Source organism: Eschrichtius robustus, chromosome 1 (genome assembly GCF_028021215.1).
Source record: "Eschrichtius robustus isolate mEscRob2 chromosome 1, mEscRob2.pri, whole genome shotgun sequence".
Lineage (NCBI taxonomy): Eukaryota > Metazoa > Chordata > Mammalia > Artiodactyla > Eschrichtiidae > Eschrichtius > Eschrichtius robustus.
Genome location: NC_090824.1, coordinates 156,994,918 through 157,021,547, shown reverse-complemented (window position 1 = coordinate 157,021,547; position 26,630 = coordinate 156,994,918). Strand labels below are relative to the sequence as shown.

General features: G+C 46.8%; 1 protein-coding gene, 1 non-coding gene and 1 pseudogene across 3 annotated transcripts in view; all 3 read left to right on the top strand.

The window, feature by feature from the left end:
• Positions 1–26,630, top strand: part of ST8SIA2 (ST8 alpha-N-acetyl-neuraminide alpha-2,8-sialyltransferase 2) — a 58,355-nt gene that overhangs the window by 19,720 nt on the left and 12,005 nt on the right. Inside the window, exons 2-5 of one of the 2 annotated variants that reach the window (XM_068537545.1) lie at positions 14,066–14,128; positions 16,179–16,307; positions 20,395–20,652; positions 24,896–25,189. In XM_068537545.1, the coding sequence (XP_068393646.1) occupies positions 14,066–14,128; positions 16,179–16,307; positions 20,395–20,652; positions 24,896–25,189 (744 nt within the window). The remainder of the gene's footprint in view (positions 1–14,065; positions 14,129–16,178; positions 16,308–20,394; positions 20,653–24,895; positions 25,190–26,630) is intronic. The other variant, XM_068537548.1, reaches the window with a different exon arrangement.
• On the top strand, positions 2,127–2,265 carry LOC137752733 (small nucleolar RNA U109). The gene has a single exon (XR_011071275.1). It is a non-coding gene; the product is annotated as a small nucleolar RNA U109 (small nucleolar RNA).
• On the top strand, positions 4,811–8,089 carry LOC137767090 (alpha-enolase pseudogene; annotated as a pseudogene).

Genomic DNA, 26,630 nt, shown 5'->3' with positions numbered 1-26,630 from the left:
TAGGAGTGAGTCTAGGGATCTCAAACTCAAATGCCTTCAAGGTCTAGGCAGGTCACATAAATAAGTGAAACAATTCAGTGTAAGACAATAAGGAGTGGTGTGGACTATGGGAAAATATAGTTTATACCCCGCCCCCAACGTGAGGCAGAGCTGCTTCTCGTCTCCACCAGTTACTATGGTTCAGGGTTGCCAGTGCTTCTGATTGTTCAAAAGAAGCCAAAACTTAAGATATTTTATAATGACTAATCCCTTGAGTTTTTACCATTGGCCTCTTAATCCTAAAAGATTTAACATTGTGCAAGCTCCCCAAATACAGATTTAGGCCAGATACGACCTGGGGCTGGCAAGTCATAAACTCTGAATTAAGTAAATGGAAAACAGAATAAAGGGTTCTGGAGAGAGAGGATAATGTTCAAAGGCACAATCTTGTGATCTGACTCACACGCTCCGGAAACTGCCCATTGCTTGGTGGAGTTAGCAGGTGGATGTGTGAGAAAGTGAAGATGAGGACAAAGAGGGCCAGCTCAGCAAGAGTCTTCTGTGCTATGATAAGGAATCTGAACTTTATTTTGAAAGCAATGGGGCTCGGTGAGGGAACCCAGAAGAGCTTCAAGGAGGAAGCGCCATGTTGCACTTTGCATTTTGGAAATCCGGGTCCCACGTGGGAGCGTTTGGCAAAGGATGACTCTCTGCAGACAGGGAGCTAAGACAGAAACCACGGCGGGGAACCTGAGGGAAGGCATGAGGGCACGGCACCTGCTGTCCTCAGGTGGGAGAGTCTGAAGACTGGGTGATCTTGGAGGGGAAACCTGGTGAGAGAGGATGGGGAGTGTCCACAGCACCCTGATTCTGCACGACTGGGTGGGGGTGCCATTCCGTGAGAGAAACCTGGGGGAGAGCGGGTAGGGGGTGTGAGTGCCGGTCAGGTCTGAGGTCTGTGTGGTGGTGACTAGGCCGTTCTGTGATTCTGGAACCTGGAAGTGCATCGGGAGTTGTGGGCATGTAGATGAACAATGGAAGCCGGGGCTTCTCAAGGGCTAAGGGGGGGCTCTGAGCAACCCTGACATCTAGGGGAAGGGCCTAGGAGGAAGGGCTGGGAGGGAGCAGCAGAGAAGAGTTTCAAGGAAAACCTCGAGGAGTGTTGACACCTGATGAAGGAGGAGGGAATCTAGGACCTAAGGGACATTTCAGGGTCCCGTTCAGGAGAACTGATGTGTCGTCAACCCACCCAGGGACCAGGCCACACCCTGTGGGTCCCACTGGGGCTCCATCCAGCACAGCCCCGTGGCCGGTGGATGGACCACACCCAGGTCTTGGCAACATGACTGTCAGATGTGCCTCTCGTGCTAGTTAGCTGAGCACTTCTTTGCTGAAGAAAAGAAAACGCACTAACTTAATCTCGGGCAGGTCTCCCCGCTGGACGGCCACGGAGCCATCCGACAGAGCAGCAGCAGCAGCGGTGAGAATCACACTTCTGCCACAGATAACACATTCCATCTTCTTCCATCCACTGCTCCTTATTGCTCGCTAATGGACCACGCTGTTGGAAGAGAGCTTCCCTGAGGACAGCTGATCCGAGGGGGCTCGGCAGAGCCCACACGCAGCAGTGGTTTCTTTTTATCCCGAAGGCAGCAGCCATCACCTTCAATAACAACACTGCAACTGACATTCACGTCTGCCCGGGGCTTCTTGCTGTAATCCCACCACAGGACCCCGCTTTGCAGAGAAGGACCTCAAGACCTCGAGAGACCAAGGGCTGCAAAGCTAGAACACGTTGGGAACCAGAACTCCAGCCCCCTCACTGATGGTCCCGCCGTCCTCCTTCCAGGTGACGGCGACATTCCCTGAGTGGTGTCGGCTGTCGGGGGAGCCGCATTTATCCAGCTCCCACAGAGTAGGGAAGGGGACAAGACATATCAAACACCCAGAAGAAAAGTGACTTTAAAGTCGTCCCCAGCCCAGGTGCCCTCCAGGGGTTTTATCAGGAAAAGGCTGCAGCTGTGTTAATCGGGACACGGCCTCTCTGAATGCAGGTCTGTCAACAAGTGAACAAAGGGGAGGGAAGAAAGGCCGGCTTAAGGCAGAGGGCTTTCAAGTCCCAGCGAGGAGGGTTCAAGGGCAGAGCACGGCACGTTGGACAGACGTTCTGCTTCTCTCTAAAGAGCACGGATTTATCCACACCGTGTGACATGAATGAAATGAGAAGTTTTCAGGACTGCCAACCTCTCCGTTAAGGTTTTGCAGTGGTATATTTCTAATACAATAAAAAAGCGGAAAACGACAGCCAAGGCTAACACTGTGTCTGCAGCAGGAGGCCGCAGCAACTGTCAGTAGTGGACGCTAAGTGATGGGCCAGTGGAAATGCTATGGCTTGAATGTTTGTGTCCTCCACCCCGCAAATTCACATGTTGGAATCCTAATACCCAATGTGATGGTATTTGGAGATGGGGCCTTTGGGGGTGATTAGGTCATGAGGGTGGAGGCCTCATGAATGGGGTTAGTGCCCTTATAGAAGAGGCTTCAGAGAGACCCCCTCACCCCTTCTGCCATGTGAGGATACAAGACGTCTGTGACCAAGAAGAGGGCCCTCGTCTGGCCATGCTGGCACCCTGACCTCAGACTTCCAGCCTCCAGAACTATGAGCAATCAATTGGTGTTGTTTATAAGCCCCCCAGACTACGGTATTATGTTCTAGCTGCCCAAATGGACTGAAATAGGATTGAATGAATCTTCATATAAAACTCTTCCTAAGCGAAGTTTTTAATGGCTAGATCACATTTTATCCTTATTGGTGTGGTGCCAGTGGAGAATCTGACTTGAATATTTTCCCAGTTAGCTCACCAAGTGTCTCACAACTACTTGTTGAGCAACCTTTGCTTCCTCTTAAGTCTCTGGCATCTCTTTGACTGTGTATTAAATCCTTACATGCAGCAGGTGAAGGGCAGGGTGCAAGAGCCAGTGTTCTGAAGGCACACGTGGTTTGACTACATGAAAACTGAATCCCTGCTCTGCCAGTTTATTTGCTGGGGGTGACTCTGGGCAAATCACTTAAACTTTTTGAGCCTGCATGTCCTATTTCTAAAACCAACATATGAAAATTAACATGTCACTGGTACAGTGCCTGGCACAGGGTGGAGCTCAAGCAAATGAAGTTATTAATAATTTTCACTGTTCTCTTGGAATCCACATCCCCTTCCTAGGGATGTGTTTTGTTAACATGTATGTCTGGGACTGGGATTGTCACCTGCAATAGTGAAGCCATCGCTCTTGGGGAGTAAATTTTGGTGGGGGGCAGGAAGCTGTTGAAAAAAATATTCAACCGTATTTTGTATCTGAAAATTTTATAAAACTAATATTTTGTAAGAAAAATATTTTCTATATTTTGATAGAAAGTAATGCTGGACAAAATCTTGTTGGGTGTGAATATAGAGAAAAATTGAGATTTTTAATTGGGGGGCACCCTCTGTCAGGGGAACAAAAAGAATCAAGGAGGGATTTTATGTCATTATTAATGGAACCTTAAAGTGTTGAGAGGAGCGTGATTTAAAATAATGGATTTTCAGAGCCAGAAGGAATCTTAAAGATGCCCTGAGCACTCTAACCCTTCTCTTCACTTGGGATCGTTTATCATGTCTCTTCCCAGTAGCTTATTTCCTCCAGAGGGAGAAAAGGTTTGTCCAGGGCAACCCTGTGGCCAGAACCAGGAAGTCCCGACTTTACTTATCCAGGAAGGAGGACGTGCCACCAAATGTTGACAGAGTTCAAATAAGATGGGGACAGACATGCCCATCACAAGGTGTTCATACAAGAGCGCTTTTGATAGAGTGCTGGGGACATGAACCAGAATGGAGTGGTAGGGGGAGAGGGTGGAGCAAGGAATCACAGACAGTGTAGAAGTTTGCAAAGTGCTGGCGAGAGACAGAGAAGTAGCTGAGGGGTGTATGAAAGGAAGGTTGGGTCGTATATTGAAGATGAGAAAAGCAAACATATATATAAATGCTAGTGGGGGTGAGCCAGCAACATGGCAGAGTCATAAGGCGCTGGTCTGAGCCAGCCTGCTGGGTTCAAATCCTGACATCCCTTCTTTGTAGTTGTGTGGCCCCGGGCAGGATTTTCCCCTTCTCTGTGCCTCTTCTTCTCAGGTAGAAATGGGTCATCATTTCTGCATTCTCGGGCTACTGTCAGGCTTAAGTGAAGTACTATAAAATTCGTAGGACAGAGTCTGACGTATACAAGGTCCAAGATAAAGACCAGAATTATGACACAGCTGAAAGGAAGTTGTAAATATATGGAGAAGAGAGAAGTAGTTGATGGAATAAGAATCGCCAAAGGCAGGAAGGGATGCAATTCCGAACACAGGTGGAGGTACTGGGTTTGGATAAGAGGACAGCTGGCTTCTTGTTGTAACAAAGGACGGGAGGAGGCAGATTCCTTCTATTTGTGAATATTCACTGACTTCTGATGATGTCCAGGCACTAGGGGTGCAGCCATCAACAAGATAGACACAGTGCTTCCATCATGGAACTTACACTCCTGTGGCAGAGGCAGACCGTACACAAGATACATGATATGGTGATGAGAAGGTAAAAGGAGATGGGAGTGGGAAGGGCCACAGTGGGGGGAGTAGGACAGCAGATGCTATGTTAAATGGGATGGTCAGGGAAGGCCACTCTGACAAGGTCCGATCTGAGCCAAGATTTGAAAAAGGGGGAAAGGGAGGAGTGAGCCATGGGGTATCTGTTGGAAAAATGTTCCAGGGAGAGGGAACAGCCAGTGCAAAGGCCCTGGATCTGGAGCACTCCTGGCAGGTATGGGTAGGTGGGCAGTGGGGGTGGGAGTGAGGCTGGGGTTTCCCTTCTTCCTCCCCGAGACATGCTTCCGGTGGAGGCTGAATCCTCTTCTCTACAGTGAAGGGATGGCTTCAGCTTTTTTGACTCATCTATTCATTCAGCAGTCCTCTTTGGAGCACATTGGATGTGCAGGAGATATGTGACCTCCACCCCTCCATGGTAGAGCAGAGATGAGCAGGACCCTGTCCTAGGCTTGGCCCCAGTCTAGGAGCTGGTGGTGAAGCCACGTGCTAGGTGAAGCTGCAGTGGTAGCTGAGTGTAGGGAGAACCTTGCTGCAGGTGTGACCAGGACACCGAGGCAGGTCAAGGGACGCTGGTTCACTGTAAAGAAGGGTCTTCAGCATGGGGGCGGGGGAGACTCAGAAAAGGCTCTATAGCCATGAACTACTTACTGGAGGAGTCTTCTCCACTGACAGCTTTCACCAGCTCCTGTTCAACCAACTGCATAGATATGTATCGCCTCTGAGTTTTAACTGCCTTGGTTTCTGGGGTTTTGAGTGGTCTGGATTTGGAATGCAGCATTCTCTTAGAAGTCTTTGTATTATAAAGTCTGTCTCCTTTATAAAATGAGTGTAGATTGGAGGAGGACCAGTACCACATGAATTGGTCATCCCAGTTCATGTATCATTTCTGGTTGGTGCTTCGGTTTACTGCGGAAGTGTTTGGTCTGGATGATAAATTATATGGTCTCTCTCCTGGTTGTTGGTCATGATGAGAAAGAGAAAAGATCAAGAATAAGTGTTATGGGAAATGCTTGGCATCCAAGTGGCTTGTTTACTTTTCTGATATGCAGATGACTAGTATAAGAGGCTGGGGAAATTGGCTGGAATCAAAGCCCTCCGTTCTCATGAATGTTTTCTGAGGTCGAGCAGAGGGAAGAGCCAAGAGTGAGCTGGTACCTTTTTGTACACTGATGGAAGCTGATTAATAAACAAAAGTTTGCTGAAATTACAGCCAGCGGATACATCAGACCAAGCTAATATTTAACGTGAAGGAAGAGGGGATGGCAGAAGAAGGAGCTGAGCATTCAGGGAGGTGGGCATAAGAAGACAGAAGCCCATGAGCTTGCTGCTGTAACCCTCCTGTTAGCACCTACAACACCCACAGAAGCCAGAGATCTCAATTGTTATGGAAACACCATTGTCAAGGCTGAAACCTACACTGGTCTCTTTGGAGCTCTGTGCCCAGCAGTGTTTCAGTGTCTGTGAGGTCCAAGAGCTCCAGTGCCATGATAAGACTTGCTGAATAGGAAAAAGCATCTCAGAGACTGTTGAGCACATCAGTGAAGGTGTTAGACCTGGCCTGAAGAGCTGGAAGCTGAGTGGGTGGACCTGGAGGAGGGTAACAAACTGGTGTCAGACATGGGTGGCACTGGGAATAAACCTAAATTTGGTGCGAACATCATACCAGAAGTGTCGTTTGCTGCCTGTAAAGCTGAAGCTGCTGAGAGGGGGCCCCCTGTACCGTCACACTGAGTCCTGGCTGGCAGTGCAGAAGTGACTGGCCGGTTCCAGCTTTCATTGTGATCCAGGGTAGTTCTCACGCCAGTAACGAGCTGGCAGCACAGGAGTTTGTGATTCTCACTGTTGGAGCTGTGACTTCAGGAAAGCCGTGCTCATGGCAGCAGAAGCCTACCTCAACCAGAAGTATGTCATCAGAAATGTGGCAAAGATGCTTTGTGGAGGGGCATTTTGCTCCTAACATCCTAGAGAAGGAATTAGCAAAGCACGGCTCACAGGTCAAAGCCGGGCAGCTACCTGTTATCATGTGGTTCTCCAGCCGAAATGATTTTACATTTTTAAAGGGTTGCAAAAAAATCAAAATAAGTATAACATTAATACCAAGTGCTTTATAATATGTCATGCACTGTTTTAATCTCTGCACTCATTAGCTCATTTAATCTTTATAATAACTCCATGAAGTAGATACTATTACGCATTTTTTTAGATGAGGAAACAAATGGAAGCTTCTAGATAGGTTAGCAGTAGTCAAAGATCACACAGCTAATGATTAGTGCAGCTAGAATGCAGACACTGGGAGTCTTATCTCAGAGCTTGTGCTCTTTACTTGCTTCCCCATATGACAAGTTCTCCAACACTGTTAGGGTGGATAGAGTATAAGTCCAAAAGAGAGATTCAGGTAACACAATCCAGTGAGTTCACCAGAGGGAAGGTAACAGTGTTTCAGAGAAGCAAGGGAAGGCTGTATAGAAGAATGGGGCCACCTTTCTACCATGATGACAGGAACACTAACTTTGAACCTCAATTAACTGAAGTCTTATCCCCCAAAAAGAATTACATTCTTCTTATTAATAGACTTGTTACCCAAAATAATGTACTCAATCATTATTATTATATTTTAATTTCATCAATAAGAACTTTGTCAAAATTTGTTTTCTCTTTTGTTGTTTAAGTATCTTCATCTGCATAAGATCTTCAGTTTTTCCTCTTGGCCCACAAAGCCTAAAATACTTGCTGTCTGGCCCTTTAAGGAAAAGTTTGCCAACTTATATCCTAAAGAATTCAGGGCCTTGGAGTTGCTGTGGAATGTGATGGGAAAGGCTGGTGAATGGCACAGATGCAATAGCATCTAACTCTTAGAGTTTGGAAAGTATGACCTTGAACTTTGGGTCTCCTGATGACCCCAGCCATTACATCACTCTGATGAGTTGGTGAATGAGTACAAGTCCTTTATCAAGGACTACCTAGCGGCATCCACTGAAGATGCCTTAGACCAGTATGACTGGGAAACTTGGAAGTTCTCCACTAGTGGAGGTGGCGCCCAGGTGGTATGGGATGGTTTCACAGTGACCAACCTGAAGTGTATTCCCAAGCCTATGGGCAAGGACTCTGTGCAACTGCCTTCTGTTCAGAGTGAATGAAAAAGACCCTGTGACAGAGTATTTTCAGGAGTTCAAACTGGCCCAGTCCAAAGGATGGGGCACCATATTTCTCACTGTGCCAGGGAAACTGAAGATACTTTCATTGTCAGCCTTGTGACTGGATCTGCATGGGACCAACCAAGGCAGGTGCCCCCTTGCCGTCTGAGCACTTGGCCAAGTACGACCAGCTCTTCAGATGGAGGAGGAAATGGGCATCAAAGCTCAATTTGCCAGCAAAAATTTCAGGAAGTTCCTAGCCAAGTATGCTCTGGGCAGGAAAGCCCCTGAGCTCTTGAGCCCCAAGCACTTGTCAGCTGGTGGGACCGCTGCCCCTGTCCTAATCACAGGTGCTCAATGATCCAGACACAAACACTTTGGAAGGGACTTTCCTTCCCCCATCTCTGTGATATTCTAGCTCCTGAGAATGGCCACATCCAAAGCCAGGCTTCCGACATGCTACTACATGGATGAACCCTGAAATACTTTATTAAGTCAAAGAAGCCAGGCATAAAAGGACAAATATTGTATGATTCCACTTACAAAAAAATATCTAGAGTAGGCACATTCACAGAGATAGAAGAATAGAATAGAATAGAGTACTAGGGGGTTGGGGGAGAAGGGATTGGGGAGTTATTGTTTAATGGGTATAGAGTTTCTGTTGGGGGTGATGAAAAAATTCTAGAGATAAATGCTGGTGATGGCTCCACAATATTGTGAATATATTGGATGCCACTGAATCGTACACTTAAAAAGGGATAACATGGAAATTTTATGTTATGTATATTTTGCCACAAAAAAGTCTTTAAAAAAACACCCTTGAACCCTGTTGGAAGCCCTTGCTCTGTTCACGTGAATAACTGCAAATCATCCTTTTCCTTCTTTTCTCCCTACCACGTGTTTGTGGGTCCACATACTTATAATGTGTCCTTGGAGGACAACAGGCAGGAGCCCCAGTGGTTTATATGCACAAGTTGAAAGCACATGTTCAGTATCTTCCCAAAACTGTAAAGGAAGAATCATCTGCAAATTCATGAATTGTGTTTCAGTTTAATCTTTTATTCTCAGGACTAATCAACTGTTTAAGTTGGGTCCGGACTCTTAGTTAAAGCTTTCAGCTCTTGAAAGTTCACTTACTGAGCCTGACTCTTCAGTGAGGAACCAAGGATGTGGGAGATTCTAACACAGCTATGAGACCCCAGCACACTGAAACATGACCTTACCTATAAAACAACTGGGCTTGGATGAAGAGGCTAAACAGAAATGCAGTTTTCAGGTTTGCTAATTGCTTTTCACTGAAAACAAATCCAACTATGCATGTTATTATATTTTTAAAGATTCTTTTGATGTGGACCACTTTTAAAGTCTTTATTGAATTTGTTACAATATTGCTTCTGTTAGCTCCCCGACCAGGGATCAAACCCGCACTCCCTGCGTTGGAAGGCAAAGTCTTAACCACTGGACCACCAGGGTAGTCCCTGTTATTATTTTTTTAAACATGCTATCTTTATTTATTGTCTTAGTTTACTGCTCAGAAAGAGTATTATGTTCATGGTGGAAAGGAGACTGACATCTTAAAATGTAGAGCTTTGGAGTAATCAACCTCCACCCTCACTATGGCTGAGAATATTGGGCAGGGTCAAGCAGACAGTGATTATTACTAATATTATACCTTGTTTTATAGAGTTAGTTATAGTGTGCAAAGAGCTTTCCCATATATTTTCTCATTTGGATGACCTAAGCATCTTTGTTTCTATGATTTCAGAAGTTGATGAATTATCTTTAGTAAATTTTTCTCACCTGATCCTCTTCCTCTGTCACTCAACCAAACAGGTATCAGCATTCCCCAGTCACAAGGGATGTAACCTTATTTTAATAACAATGGAGGCAAAACCTAATTAGAAAAAAAAAAATCCCTTGCCAATTCATGTGATTCATTTTGAGCCAAACATCTGCAACCTGAGTTTCTCAGAATGACCGTCTGCCCCGTTCTCTGGGTATCTGAGAGGTGAAACTGTGTCTTGTACAGGTATAAGTAATATGTGTGAACACAGCGTGCAAACTGCAGGGAAGACTTTGGAAGAAAAGTCCCACTTAGCACTGAAGTTAGATTTGATTCACTGAGCCCCAGTTGGGCAAAGTACTGTGCAAGGCTGGGAAGGTGAACAAAACAGGGTCCCCCTGTTTTAAAATAGGTTTTATTATTATTTAGGTATGGTCAGGCCAACAGATCAGGAGATGACCACCATTGAAAATGTAGTTTGTTATACTCCCAGATTCCAAGAGGGGTGGCACACCACATCATTCAGGGCCACATGGCATAGAACCAGGTCACTTAGGAGGGAGGGGTGGGGGAACTGTGGACAAAAGCCTTTATTGTGGTTTCCATAGGAAGGAAGGGTGAGGCAGGGTAAGCAGGCTTAGGATTGGCTAGTTTGGATAACTTCAGCAGACTCTGGGGCATAGGAGCTGTCCTACCTGTCTGGGACAACTGTAACCCCTGGTTATATTAAACCAGATAGATGCATAGATGTCTGGTACCTAGCTCCAGGTGATTATGGCAGGTGGATAGTGGCCCAGAGAATAAGATCCCACTAAGGGAGGTGGCAGGGGTATGGGCTCTAGATTAGTTGATTTGTATTTGAAAGGTGCACTCCCAGGCCAGTTGTTTACTATCTCTAGGAATTTGCTAACCCTGAGAGGAGCTGTCCCTCCACAGTCAGCAAGGTCCCAGATGTCAAAGCATCAGATAAAGAAAATGAAAGACATGGTTAATGCACACCATCCAGGGGCTTCCCTTCTAGTGTGGCGAGCAGCTGAGGAAGCTGAAACCAGAACCAAATCTCTAGACCTTGGTTTCTTCAACTATAAGTGGGGGAGTTTAGACTATGTCAATGACAGAATTTCTTTAAAGTCTCCCATCTGTGATTCCATGAAATAATTAAATATGAAAAGGTGACAAATGCTGTAATAGAATGCTTTAGGAAGAGGAGGAAAAGGTGGCTGGGAATTGAAAACTAAGATGGTTTTGAGGGGAAGCACAGGTGTTGGGCTTGGGGTTTAGCATAGGAAGGTGATGGGAGGGGTTGGCTGATGGAGGAGATTCATCTTCTCAGAGGCATTAGGTAGAAAACAAACGTCAAAGCAGAGGTTCTCAAATGGAGGCAATTTTGCCTCCCTGCCCCAGGGGACATTTGGCAATGTCTGGAGGCATTTTTAGTTGTCACAATTTGGGGGTGTGGGGAGGGCTGCTCCTGGCATAAAGTGGGTAGAGGCCAGGGATGCAGCTAGAACACCCTACAATGCACAGATAGCTGCCCAACCCCCAACACCAACATTGAAATATCAATAGTGCCGAGGTGGGGAAACCCAGAGTTAGAGGAAGGATTGGTATGAAAAAGTGCATGGTTTGTGGTGCCCAAGTCAGCAGGACTGGATGCTCCCCAGGACCTGGGCTGGAGGCAGGAGAAGAGAAAGCAGGAGGAAGTTGTTGCTCAGCATTGAGTCCTCTCCAAACCCCTGGTTGCATTAAACCAGATAGATGCACAGATGCAGTGCTCACCTCACCTGGAGCCCTCTCAGATTTCAAGAAAGATGCCGAACAGAGTTTGCTGAGGTTTGCTATTTGTATAAGCAGAATTTTAAATTTTTATGAAGATTTTTAAAATATTTTCTCTTAGGATTTCTTCTTCCACTTCTGAATTTTAAAAGTCCTTCACATATATTCCTCACACCTCATCAAGATTTGATAAATATCCTCTTCCATTTCCTTACCAATTTTGTATGGGTTGCCTTCTTTAAAAATTTAACTGTTTAATTCAGTCTTCCCCAGAGGTGCCATAAGTATCCTTGGTAATAAGTAAGATGACTTTAGGAATTCCATTGATAAATATTTTTGTGGTAATGGTTTTGTGTTCTTTTCAAATGAGTATATAATCATGATAGCAAACCCATATTTTCACAGATGGCATTGTGTAGGTTAAGAAGTTTTTAAAAGATGAGTCAATTTAAAAACTTAAGTAGATAGTAGTATGGGTGATAAACAAAATATGGCAAACTGCTGATAGGAATATGAGAATTACGAAAGTCTGAGAAACACTACTTAAATCCAGTGGAAATTTATAAGTCAGGGAATACTTACGTGATTTCCCTCCAACTCACCTCCAGATTACTAATCAACTACTTCAAACCATTTATTGAATTTCTCGTTGATAATGACTTTTTAAAATCATACATCAATTCTCATGTGCAGCATTTCTAGACAATCTTTTTTGTTCCATTAACCTTTCATTAGTCTTGAGCTATGACCACACTTTTAATTACTGTACTTGACTTAATATCTGGCCCAGCAAGTCTTCCCTCCCCCAAGGAGTGCTGATTTTGAGGACTGGGGTCAGGGTCAGGACATGTGAAAGGTCAGTGTCATGTGGACAGCAGCGGGCCCAGGAAAGCCCTTGGGCGCTGACCTAAGTAGATTATGGTTACAGGCCAGAGATGGCCAGATATTCCCAGACCCTTGAATTAGAAGTGTGAGAATGCCGCCATCCCAAGGGTAAATGAAGAGAGACGAAATAGAGATATTATGCATTGATTTAAATGTGAAGAACCAATGATACTCTGTGTAATTAAGAATTAGACTGGGTGTAATGAAATTACCTGACCTGAAGGGAGACCTGAGATGAGGCACTGGGTGAGTCATAGCACACTTCCTGTTGCCTGGTCATCCAGCTATGAGGCAGAATACTTCCTGTTGCCAAATAATGTTGAAAGGACATTTCAGTCTATCAGGAAAAGACACACGTGCGCACACACACACACAACCTTATATCTACAAGTATGTGAATCCTAAAGAAAGCAGATAAAAAAATCCAGATTTAAAACCAGTGAGAAGTTAGGCATTAACTTCCTCCAAAGAGTTCTTATTAAATCACAAGATTCTTTAAATATACAGCTTTTGCAGTGATTTTAATTATTTCTTTGGAGTGTACCAACACCTTGGCTGAAAGGCTAGATAGAACTTTTAAAAAATGATAGATGTTAAAAAATGATAGATGGTCTTATTTGCAAAGCAGAAATAGAGATACAGACGTAGAGAACAAACATATGGGCACCAGGGGGGAAAAGGGGGTGGGATGAATTGGGAGATTGGGATTGACATAGATACACTATTGATACTATGTATAAAATAGATAACTAATGAGAACCTACTGTATAGCACAGGGAGCTCTCCTCAGTGCTCTGTGGTCACCTAAATGAGAAGGAAATCCAACAAAGAGGGGATATATGTATACATATAGCTGATTCACTTTGCTGTACAGTAGAAACTAACACAACATTGTAAAGCAACTATACTCCAATAAAAATTAATTCAAAAAATAAAATACAATCACAAAAAAATTATAGCTCTCCAAAAAAAAAAATGAAAAAAGTGTGAAGAAATATCTCCTCAAACCACATATCCTATAAATCAGTGGTGAAAAGATTATTTAACTTAATAAAAATAATTAGTCTCACATACAACTTTTAAAAAAACACACACAGAGCACAAAGTGGGCTGGGTACCAGGGGCAAATGGATTCATCTCTCCCCTGGCCCAGTGTGATTAGCAAAGCAGGGTGAAACTTCATGGCCCCCAACCAGAATGGAATCTGACAGAACTGAAGAGACGGTGGGGCTGGAAAGGGCCTTAGAATGCTTTTACTCCAAAAACTTTTCCTCCAGAGGAAGAAGCAAAGGACCCCATTACTCACCCATCTCCTGCTCTCCGGTAAAGTGACACCACTTAATATTATTTTTCCTGCCCCCAAAACGCAAATCATTCTCACATTTGGTTGGAGGCACTGGTTTAGTCAGTCTTGCTGCCTCTGTTGGACTTCTGATGTCTCAAGTTTGGAGATAATATGATGGACAACGTCTTACCACAGGTGAGTGACGGCCAGCAAAGACCAGGGGCAAATGGTGAGTCAGGCTAAAGGAAATACAGAGTCATGCTACAGCAGGTGCTGAGTCAGGCTCAAGCGCGCTAGCCTATGGGATTAAACAGAGGAGACAAAGGAGTCTGTCTCAAAGCTCAAATGAAATTCTCAAGTGGAAACCTTGGTGAGAATTGAAACAATGTTCAAGTGAGAGGCCCGGGAGGATCTAGGAGGTCTACTTCCTTGAAAATGCCTGGGTTTGTGTCTGGGCCAGGAGGTTGCCCATTTCTGGAGAGGCCTAGGTGAGATTTCATTGTCCCTCTGTAGTTCCCCAAAGTGGGCTGTGAGATCTCCTGGCAACTGAAGAGGGCTTTGCAAAGAAGAGCTGGGTTTATAAATAATGCATTTCCTTTGTCTTGCAGGAATTCTGGAGGCAGAGGTACAATCAGATCAGCTGTGAACAGCTTACATAGCAAATCTAATAGGTTTGTAAATTAGATTTTGTGTTCATTTGTTTTTGCTGTAAGGCAGCTATTAATCTGCTTCTCCTCTTTGCTGGATGGTGCCCTTCTTACTTAGCAAAGAGATCTGTTTTGTTTCACTTTGGCTTTGCATTTCCCTAATCACTTTTGGGGGGAAGCTGTCGATAGAAGAGCCCGTGAAATGGCCCAAGGTCTAGAGGCTGCAGAGATAGAAAATCCAGATGGGTAAGAGTCTCTTTCTGCAAAAGAGCCCACTCACTTGGAGGCACTTGAGCCACCAATGAGCTTATTCATAACTTGAACTTTTGCCGAGCAATGGAGACTCCGAAAGGAATCAGGACTTTCACCCAATTTCACTGTGGTAGATGGCTTGTCCAGGAGGTAAAGATGGAAAATAGAGCATTCAGGAACTTTGCTGAGGCCTCGTAAAAATATTTAGGAAGTCAATTCAGAAATGTTAACCTTGATTACTGAAGGCACACTCTAAATTCTAAGAGTGTTTCCTCGAATGACAGTCTTTGGCCAGAAGACAGCTTGATAAAAGAGTGTGAGCAAACGCTTTGCAAGCCAACAGACTCAGGCTTGCCACTGGCTATGGTTGGACCATGCCCAGTCCCCATCCAGAGGATATCTTCCTCTTCTATACCTTCTTTCTATAAATGGGGAAACTGAGGCTCAGAGAGATAAAGTGATTTGCCCATAGTCACACAGCTTATGAAATCTTTTCACTACACCCTCTGCTTCTGTTCATGAAAACAGCAAAAATTGCAAAGGGTCAGGTCTTTTGTTTCCTTTCATAGGTTCCCTTTAAGCCTGCAGGCTGGAGGAATACATCTACCTTACTCAAAACCCTTGAATTTTCTGTTCTCTGCAAAAGTTACATATTTTTGAATCCCAGACAAGTAATATCAGCCAGAGGAGTCAGGAATATTGGGAATGGAGGTATGTGGGGAGAAAGTGCACCCCCAAATAAATTCCTTTCTACCTACAAAAAGCAAAATAGAGCATTGGGTTTAGACCTGTTAAAAGGATTTCATCTTTTTTAACTTGGCTGTTCCAAGATAAATGCAGAGGACATAGTTGTTTGGTTTGAATTCTTTAAAGCTCCAGAATTTGGCATCAGAAATCCACTTATCATTCTAACTGAGAGAATCTGCTGTCAGCACAGACAAAAGGAACTTGCGATGTGACCCACATGCATCTGTGTGCATCCGGCAGAGGCAGGCTGGCTCTTACACTGCCTTTAGAGATGTAATTGTAACCTAGTTTCATAGAAACCTACTAGCATAGATTTCAAACGTCTGACTTCAAGCGGGTCCTGTAATAAATACCTGAGTCAGGTGGAAAGATGGTATGCACCCAGAATTATGATTGGCCCCGGGCATTCAGAGCCAGCCAGCAACTTCATCCATCCAGGCAACCACCAAGGTCAAATTCAAATTCAAATTCAACAAACACTTATTTATTTAGCGCCTGCTATGTTAGACCATTGGGGAATATAGAAATGAGTGAGGGAACTCCCCTGCTTACAGTCTAGTGGGAGAGAGAAACAGAGCACGGATGACTCTGGAACTAGACAGACGTTTGAAGTGGCATCTTACAAACGAGGGATAATGAGATAAAGCTACATCCCATTGCCCCAATATGAGTTTTTGTTTCCTCTTTATTAAGTTTGTAAACCATCTTATGATACTTGGTTGTTAATGCAACTGCTCTTCGGAGTTTCACGAAAGCGGCTTGAAGAAGTATTACTATTACGACAGTGACGGCTAGGTTTCACTGGGAGGAAACATCGGGGGCTGGGGGTGGGGAGAAAGATAGTTCATCACCCCCTTCCTGTCTCCCAGAATGTATGTAGGTAATACCTGAGGGAGAGAGTTGGTGCATTCTAGAAGATAAATAGACTTCCTTCCCTTCTCAGGTAATAACTGCAATTTTGCTCCTCCGAAGAAGTTTACATTCAAGCTTGTGCAAAAACAAAACTATTAGACTTGTCACTGGCTTGCTAACAGATCATGTCTCCCCTCTTCCTCTTTTTTTATCCCCCTTCCAGAGCTGAAGTTGTAATAAATGGCTCCTCGTCGCCGGCTGTTGTTGACAGAAGTAATGAAGGCTTTAAGCGCAACATCCAACCAGCCTCGGCCAAATGGAGACACAACCAAACACTCTCTCTGAGGATCAGGTAGTGGTAATTACCTCTAGGACAAGAGACAGACTTGGCCTTCTTTGGCACAAGCTGGCAAATTGCCACTCTCCATCATCTAAAGAAGTCAGGATAGAAATAATATGTTTACCTCCCGCTGAGGCAGGTTTCATCTCTAAGTGATCAATTGGAAATAAAAACCCCAGGCAAGCCCGGCAGCCCAGCACATGTGTGCGGCGACTCAGGCCGGGGAAGTGACAGGAGCAACTGGCTGAGGTCCTGGGTTTGGAGGGAGTGAGGCTCTTGGGTCAGCAGCAGTGAGAGCCTGGGGCAGGGGGGGCGGGGATCACAGATGGCTTCTCCCAGAGGACCCCAAAGCAGCAGTCCTTGCCTGGCATCCATCCCCTTTCAGCGGCGATGGTCCTCCCGTTTGTCTTTGGAGAGCTGTCTCCTCCCGCAGCCCGTGTGGCTTGAGTAGGCAACCACTCCCTGATGACATGAAGAAAAGCTACAACTGGGCATCAGGTGACCCAGGAGCCGATGGGACACCTAACCGCAAAGGGAGAGGTCTGTTTCAGCCACAGAGCAGCTCTTGTCCTGATCTTTGCAGAGTGATGTTTCCAGAGCAGTGCAGTCATTGCTGGGTGGCGGGAATGGGGAGCTGTAAGGAAGGGATTCCAATGTCAGCACTTTGGCCACTTGACTTTGACAGAGCTGTGATAGACGCAGCAAAGAGTGGTCAGTATAACCCAACCATTCACTTGCAGACATTGTGCTGGGAGCCAGGGGCGCTGACATGAGTCAGACATGCTGGCAGGAGGCACAAACGTGACAAAGATAGAGCAGGGCAGTGTGATGTACACATTAGGCAACGTTGCCTCATATAAATAGGTGGAGATAGATCGTACTGAGGAGAGTACTCCATCTTGTAAGGGGACTAAGAGGGCTGGCCAGGAAAGGCTTGCCGGGAGCAATGGGTTTTGAAGGATAATTAGGAGTTTGCCAGGCATGCCAAGCTGCTGCCTGAAGTCTGGTGTTTGTGCTGTGTTGCTGGAGCACCCATCAGGAGGAGGGAATGGGGGTGATGAGGTCAGTGCAGTAACCAGGACCAGGCGGGAAAGGCTTGACTATCACAGCCCGCCTTCCCAGCCCATCATCATGGAGAGGAAGCTGAGAACAGGGGGCTGGGGCATGGCGGTCAGCCTTGACCATAACCACCGAGAGTGTCACCATACAGAGCAGGGAGCTTCCCCCTTCAGGTGGGCTCACGGTCCAAATGCCCCCACCCCCGGCTTCTTGAGGCTTGGATTTGGGGCCTGAGGAAGTGTGGGGAGTAGAGAGGTGTGAGATTGGAGCCCTAGCAGCTGAGAAACCATCTGAAGGAGCTGACTCCTGTCACCACCATTCTGCCTCCCCTCATTCAGGGCCTCTTCTGAGGGCCCCTGGCTGGGCCCTCGGCCTTCATCTTACACCCCAACAGCTGCCAACCTGCGTTACTCACCCCTGGTCAGCAGCCCTGTGGAGCGCGAGCCCTCGGACTGCTGTAGCAAATTTCCACCAGCTCAGTAGCTTCGCACAAGAGAAACGTATTCCCCTATAGTTCTGGGGGCCAGAATTCTGAGCGCTCCCTCTGAGGGCTCCAGGGGAGAATCTGTCCCTGCCCCTCCCAGCTTCTGCTGGCTCCAGGCATTCCCTGCCGTGTAGCCGTGTCACTCCTGTCTCTGCCTTGTCTTCACGTGGCCTTTCGCTCTGTGTCTGTGTATCCCCTCTCCTATCTCTGATAAGGACACTTGTCGTTGGATTTAGGGCCCATCAGGGTAATCAGGACGATCTCGAGATCCCTAATTTAAATACATTTGCAAAGACGCTGTTTCCAAATAAAGCACCTCACAGGGTCCAGGGTTAGGAGGTGAACATATATTTGGGAGGCCGCTATTCACCCCGCTACACCGACTGTGAGTGAAATCCTCCTGCCAGCACAAGCCCACCTCCATCTCCACTCACTCTTTCTCCCACCACTGGGTAGAGAAAAGGATATTTCCCCCTTTCGGAGAAGACCAGACTGTGGCCGGCATGGGGATCCTGCCACAGGATCCTCCTACCTCGGCAGGAACAATGTGCCTTCACCCAGGGGGGAAAAGGATTTCCTTCATCTTCCTTCAATTAGTCACCAAAATTATTCACACAAAAGATTCTGTGAGTGATTTGGAATGATGTTTAATAATCAGTAGTAATCTCTCATAATTAGTTAGAAATTAATGCATCCACAGAGGAGTTTATCTATGGGCTTTCTGGGGGCTCTCTTTGCTTTTAAATACTCTGGGGGTAAGTAATTGCAAAGGTTTCAGCAATTTCCAAACCATATTAGCTTGTAAAGTTGTGTCATCCCGGGTAAAGCACTATAAATAAAAACGATGTTTTCTGTTGTATCTCTGTTTTCCATCAAGAGATACAAATTATTCATCAAGAGTGCTTTCCCCTGCATGAAAGCACGAGATCCAGATTATTAATAAAACAAGACCAGTGGAAGAGGAGCATTGTGCCCTGTCAAGCATGCTAGGTGCCCCTTGGTGACGCCAGAGGCTCCCAAACCTGGACCCACCTTAGAGTCCCCTGCGGAGCCTTTGAAAGCGTGCTGAGACCCGGGCCACACTCAGAATCAGGATTTCTCAGGCGTCAGCCTGGAGCTTCTGAATTCTTTATAGTTCCCCAAATAATTGAATGTGCATCCTGCTGGGATACACCACAGGTTGTGACCATCTCAGATCACACAGGCTCTCAGGGATCAGTGTGACCATCTGTGCAATGGGACAGCCACCTTGCAAATCCTCACATTTGCAAAACGTGTGAAGGTCTTGTTCCTCTGGGGCTTGGTGGAGAAGAACAGCATCATTGTGTCTGTTCTAGATGGGGGCTCACGAGCTGCAGGAAATGAAATTAATTCCAGGTGATCTGGGTACCAGATTTCCTTCTCTGGATGACTTGAATCATTTCTAAAAATCTTTGGGGCAGTTTACACAGTTTTTAAAGTGAAACCTCCAGGTAGGATCCTCACCTTCCTGGGGGCAGGAGTAAAACTCCCCTGGTGATTCTGAGAGGATTCCTATCCCTTTTCTGACCACATCCCATCCCATCTATGTGCTTTGCTAGGTGATTCTGGAGCTTTCCCCCTAAATCAAAGTCACACTGAAGCCCAGAGAGCTGTCTTTTGATCACCTTTGTTCTGAAACAACACAAAGCAGCGCTGCTCTGTGGGACCAGAGAGGTATCAATATTTACAAACTCCAAACAAGACAGCAGTGTGGAGGGCCAGGGAGCACACAGCACAGAAAGGACCAGTGCACGGACAGCAGGCCATGTTTGCAGTCCTGCAAACGGGGAGTGGTTGACACACCTCACAGTGTCCACACACCCCTTCGTCCCCTGGGAGGCCCCTGTGCCCAGAGAAGGCTTCCAGGGAAGAAAATAGGCCCCTGAGGAATGAGGGACACCTGTCATTCTGGTTTCCAGGTCCTAAATCAGAACTGCCTGTCAGATGGTGGCCCTGAATCCCACTCAGAGAGGGGAGTATGACATAGGATGACCATGGTCTGGGTTTGCCCACGACTCAGGTACAGTTTGTCCCTGGGGTACAAGGCTCTCAGTCTAAGACCATGCTTTCCTAGGCAAACCAAGATGGCAGGTCACCCTTCCTTCCAGGGCCCTTCATGATGAGCTCACATTCAGTCCTGATGAAGTCATTTCCCAAGGCAGGTACCCTATCTCCTAGAGGGAGGACCAGATCGGCCTTTGGGCCATGTTGCCAATCTCTTCCCAGAACCAGAGATTGGAGATTCTCCAGTCAAACACACAGACGGGATGAGATGTGGTCAGAAAAAGGATAGAAATCCTCTCAGAATTACCAGGGAAGTTTTATTCCTGCCCCTAGGAAGGTGAGGATCCTAACTGGAGATTTTACTTTAAAAACTGTGTAACCAGAGATTCTCGGAGGGCATCTGACCTCTAGCTGCCCCTGTGTGCTGGGCTGCATCAGCCCTGCAGGGTGACCAAGGAGAGGAAAAGCCAGGTTGGCAAAGGGCAGGTAGCAACAGGAGACTTTTTCCTCATGTGTGTTTGGTTTTCGTAGGAAGCAAATCTTAAAGTTCTTGGATGCTGAAAAGGACATTTCTGTCCTCAAGGGGACCCTGAAACCCGGAGATATTATTCATTACATCTTCGACCGAGACAGCACAATGAACGTGTCCCAGAACCTGTATGAGCTGCTCCCCAGAACCTCTCCACTGAAGAACAAGCACTTCGGGACCTGTGCCATCGTGGGAAACTCTGGGGTCTTGCTGAACAGCGGCTGCGGGCAGGAGATTGACACACACAGCTTTGTCATCAGGTAACCGCAGTAGGTGCCCTGGACACAAAGTGACAGGCATATTTAAGTTGAGCATTGCCAGTCGTCCCAAAAGGTTGAAACAAGATTAGTTGGGTTAGTCCCCTTTCTCAACCTTGACTGTCCATTAGAATTGCTCGGTAGCCTTGGAAAGTTCCAATTCGTCTGAGGGGTGGGGTCATGTAGCCCAGGGAGTCTGAGGGCTTCTGGTGTACAGTCAAGATTTTTTTTTTTAAACATCTTTATTGGAGTATAATTGCTTTACAATGTTGTGTTAGTTTCTGCTGTATAACAAAGTGAATCATCTATATGTATACATATATCCCCATATCCCCTCCCTCTTGCGTCTCCCTCCCTCCCACCTCCCTATCCCACCCTTCTAGCTGGTCACAAAGCACTGAGCTAATCTCCCTGTGCTATGCGGCTGCTTCCCACTAGCTATCTATTTTAAATTTGGTAGTGTATATATGTCAATGCTACTCTCTCACTTCATCCCAGCTTACACTTCCTCCTCCCCATGTCCTCAAGTCCATTCTCTATGTCTGCGTCTTTATTCCTGTCCTGCCCCTAGGTTCTTCAGAACCATTTTTGGTTTTTTTAGATTATATATATATGTGTTAGCATATGTTATTTGTTTTTCTCTTTCTGACTTACTTCACTCTGTATGACAGTCTCTAAGTCCATCCACCTCACTACAGATAACTCAATTTCCTTTCTTTTTATGGCTGAGTAATATTCCATTGTATATATGTGCCACATCTTCTTTATCCATTCCTCTGTCGATAGACACTTGGGTTGCTTCCATGTCCTGGCTATTGTAAATAGAGCTGCAATGAACATTGTGACACATGTCTCTTTTTGAATTATGGCATTCTCAGGGTATATGCCCAGTAGTGGGATTGCTGGGTCATATGGTAAATTCTATTTTTAGTTTTTTAAGGAACCTCCATACTGTTCTCCATGGTGACTGTATCAATTTACATTCCCACCAACAATGCAAGAGGGTTCCCTTTTCTCCACACCCTCTCCAGCATTTATTGTTTGTAGATTTTTTGATGATGGCCATTCTGACTGGTGTGAGGTGATACCTCATTGTAGTTTTGATTTGTATTTCTCTAATGATTAGTAATGTTGAGCATCCTCTCATGTGTTTGTTGGCAATCTGTGTATCTTCTTTGGAGAAATGGCTATTTAGTTCTTCTGCCCATTTTTGGATTGGGTTGTTTGTTTTTTTGATATTGAGCTGCATGAGCTGCTTGTATATTTTGGAGATAAATCCTTTATCAGTTGCTTCGTTTGCAAATATTTTCTCCCATTCTGAGGGTTGTCTTTTGGTCTTGTTTATGGTTTCCTTTGCTGTGCAAAAGCTTTTAAGTTTCATTAGGTCCCATTTTTTTTATTTTTGTTTTTATTTCCATTTCTCTAGGAGGTGGGTCAAAAAGGATCTTGTACAGCCAAGACTGAGAACCGTTGGTCTAGAACAGAGGCAGGCAGACTATGGCCCATAACCTGTTTTTATCAGTAAAGTTTTACTGAAACACAGCCATGCCCATTCATTCTCATATCCTCAGTGGCTGCTTTCTCACTGTGATGTAGAGTTGAATTAGTTGTACAGAGTTGAAGAATTGCAACAGAGAGAGCTTATAGCCCACAAGCCTAAAATATTTATTATCTGGCCCTTTGCAGAAAAAGTTTGCTGACCCCAGGATAGAGCCCAGTACAAAAGGTTGGTTAAAAAAGTCTCCTGGGCTGGCCAGTTGTTGGCCCAAGTTTGGAAAACTCTTTTAAGGTGTACTCTACTAGTACCTTTATTCTCCTGTAGACAAAATCTGGGAAGTGAGGGGGCGACAGAGAAACTTGGATTTGTACTTGACCATCATTCTCTCCAAAGAGAGAATGAGCTCTCATTCTCATTTCTCATTCTCCAGTCGCCTGGGGACACATTTGGACACAGTTACTCACGGCCCTGTTACCTGACCCCCAACCCAACTCAAAAACAAGGCCTTGCTGTCCTCTGGTCAAAAGTAGGGCACACAGAGCCTCGAGTTTCATCCCAAACAGCGCCCCAGCACTGGCAGAACTGCATCTCACGTTTCTATCGGGACTCTCTTGACGCAAAGAGAACCTTGTCCCGGGCTTTGGGAAGAGGCCTTATCACAGAGCTCCCTGGACCTCAGGACGTGGGATTAGATGGTGTGCTGACTCCTGCATCCACTGTGATGCACGAGCTGCTGCAGCCCAGCAGCCATGCTTGTTTTAGTTTGTTGTCCTTTGCCAGGTTCTGTCTGTGCCTGGCGTACCCAGTGGTTCAGTCCTGTTTCTCAAAGCTCTCCAGTCGAAAAATTGGGGAGGGAGGGGAGAGGGGAGAGGAGAAGGGAAGTGGCAGGTTTGTCTGATTAGAAGCCAGAGAAGGGGTGAGGGTAGTTGGGGAGGGCGTTAAAGGTATGGTCAGAGGGCAAAAGCTGACCCTGGCAGGGTCTGATCACCTCCTGGGGAGCCTGGCAGCGTTGAAGGCGACCTTCCTGAACTGGTTTCCATATTGAGTTTTCAGTGCTCCACCCAGCCCGGCCCCAGGCTTTCCAGGGGCCACAGCAGATTCTAACCAACAGTTTTTTGTTTTGCTTTGTTTTGTTTTTTTGACACTTGCACAGCAAGATGAGTGGTATGATGTCTGGAGTCCAGTCTTGGCTCTGCTGCCCACTTGTCACGTGACTTGGAGTGTGTCACTCCCCTTTCTGGGCCTCAGTTTCACCATCTGTAACCTGGGCGGTTGGGCTGGCGGTCTCTGAAGTCCTTCCGTTAGGCTCTAGCCCAGTGTCTCCAAACATAACCAGCGTATGAATCACCTGAGCTTATCGAGATGCAGAGTCATCAGGTCTGGGGTGGGGCCCGAGACTCTGCATTCCTAATACCCTTGTGCCGATGAGTGGACCGCACTTTGAGAGGCATGGCCACGGCATGCTCTGCCTCTCCCAGGACTCACGTCCGCAGCGGTCCACGCGCACTTGGAAAAGAGGGACCTGAAACACCATGGTGAGAGCCACTTACAACAATGTGTGGCTGTACTTTGACCTTTACTCTATGGCTCTCACAGATCTGCATGCCTGTGGGGCCGACTTGTGTGGTGTTTCAGGACAAAAGTCATATGGCGCCACTGTGTACAGACTCCCACTGGCTGCCAGGTGGCAGCATCCCTGACACACAGGCCCTTTGCTATCTCACCTCGCTTGCCTCTCTCACCCCATCTCCTCCACACAACATGCCCCCATCAGAGCAAATCACCTGCCTTCCCCTAAATACCCACACTGCTTCATGCCCCTAGGCCCCTGTGATACATTTATTGGGCTTAAAATGCCATAGCATGATGTTTCCTAAGCTGCCTGGTTATAAGACTAAATATCAATTCCTCAGCTCACCTGCTGGATCTGGACCTCCAGGTGAGGGACCTGGGGATTCTGTATTTTTAACCACTGCCTGAGGTGATTCTTCTGCTCTTGCAAGCTGGAGAAACACTCTCCTGAGGTGCCTTATCCACAAATGGGCTTCTGCCCTTCCATCCTTCCAGACTTCCCGTGATGGTCACCACCTCAGGAAGACCACCCGATGCTCCTCCTCCCCGTGAGGATGATGGTAACAGTTAACATGTACTGAGCTCTCACTGTGGTCCAGCAGCGTTCGAAGTACTGGGTGTCTAGGGACTGCCTTAATCCCTGCGAGGGGATGCTGTTGTGATCTCCGTCATAGCTAGAAAATCCTGTCGTGGCTGATCCTTAGCCAGGAGGAAGCTCTCAGAAAGCACAGAGAGGTTGATCAGGTTACCTAGAATCACACAGGAAGAAAGTATCAGAGCTGAATTCTGAACCCAGGAGTGTGTCTTCAGAGCCCTCACTCTGTCACCTAATGTGACCAGGTCACACCTGCCTATAGCATGGTCATCTTGTGGGCTGAGGGCTGACTTACTTGCTTCCTTTCTTCTCCATGAGATCCTGAACTCCAGAAGGCAGGTGTTGTATAACCCCAGGGCCCAGCAAGGTTCTATGTATGTGCTAAAGGCCCAGTAAATATGTGCGTCAGGAGAAGAAGGAACAGGGATGATAGGAGGGCCTGGTGAATTCAGGAAGATGCCCTGGGTCTTTGTTTGGGGATGAGGAGGATGCGAGGAGAGATAAAGGAGGGATAAAGTTAAGTATAAGCAACAGTGCCTCAGCTTTCCCGAAAGGACCGTCGCTGCCTTTTTCTCCGGCAGGTGCAACCTGGCCCCGGTGCAGGAGTACGCCCGGGATGTGGGGCTCAAGACAGACCTGGTGACCATGAACCCCTCCGTCATCCAGCGGGCCTTCGAGGACTTGGTCAACGCCACGTGGCGGGAGAAGCTGCTGCAGCGGCTGCACAGCCTCAACGGCAGCATCCTGTGGATCCCCGCCTTCATGGCCAGGGGCGGCAAGGAGCGGGTCGAGTGGGTCAACGAGCTCATCCTGAAGCACCGCGTCAACGTGCGTACTGCGTACCCCTCTCTGCGCCTGCTGCACGCCGTCCGCGGGTGAGCAGCCGCGGGGTGCGGGGGGTGCCTGAGAGGCAGTTTTCCTTTCCCAGGTGCGTTTGCAGCCCAGCTCCACCACTCACTCGTTGTCTGACCTCTGCAAGTCACCTGGCCTTTCTGAGCCCCCCTTCCTGGAGAAGTAGGTTGGCAAATGTGTGGCATGTGGCGTGCCAGTTCTGAGCAATCTGTTGCCCCCACCCAGAGAGCTGTGTGGAGAATGACCCTCGGACAGCCACTGTGTGGAGGAGAAACCATAAGGGGGCAAAAATGAAAACAGGAATGTCTGCTGGGAAGCGGTTGCAGGAGTCCAGGTTGGGAATCACTGTGGCTTAGACTGGGACGGTGGTAGTAGATATGCAACAGTTTGGTCAGATTTGCTAGAACATTTGGAGTAGAGGCAGCAGGATTTGCTAATGGATTCTATTTAAGGACCTCAAGGGGTGAGAGAAAGAGAGAAATCCAGGATGACTGTCAGGGTTAGAGTTGGAGCAGATGCGTGGACCGTGGTGCCATTCTCTGTGATGGGAGAGTCTGGAAGAAGTCTGTGTGTGTTTGGGCATGTTGAGGAAGAGAGCTCTTTCTTGGGCGTATTAAGTGTGAGAAAACCTGTTACAAATACATCCCATGACACTCCTGACTGCCAGCTTGGCCCTGCATCCAGTGGTCCATCCAACCACCTGGCAGTTCACAGTCCTGCTCTGGTGACATAAGACAATTTCTGGGGGACATTGGAATGATCTTCACTGGGTCCTTAGCCTAATTTGGTGTGACCGTAGGAGGTCCTCTGAGCCACCCAGAAAGGACTCTTGCTGTCTTCATAAAGGTGACCCCCGACCCGAGGCACCCAAGCCTGTGAACAGCACTGGTCTAATTAAGATGGGTATCAATACAGAAACCCATTGCCCTCAAGAAAGACCTAGAGAGACATTCAATGAGAGGCAGCCAGATTCGTGGCTGATGGAGAAGAGTGATATCTGTATGGACCCAGGCTCACCGGGGCTGCATTCTGTATCCTGGAGGTTGACCTTTCAAGCCTCCCTTTAGCACCCACTTCACCCCCTCATGGAGAGGGGCTGCTGCAGCAACCCCCATCTCATGGATTTAGGCTCCATGCCTTTAACATTGTTCCTTCCTGGAAGGAGGAAAGTCTTTATGTGGTTTGGAGGTCAGAGGATATGAGGGAAAGAGACGAAGTGCCCTTTGGTAAAGAGAAAAAAAAGTCCCTTGGCTAGGGAATGGGCAACCACCTGGAAGAAACTATGCAGCCGGGGCTATTTCCAGCTATAATTGACTCACTTTCACCTGCCAAAATAGCATTAAGCACCAGTAATAAGCCCTTTAAACAAACAGGCTGTTAATCCTGAGACTGCAACATCTTCCTTTGCAGGAACTCCCTGGAGGAAATACTGCAGGAGAGACGGACGGGAAGGGGTTCTCCTTT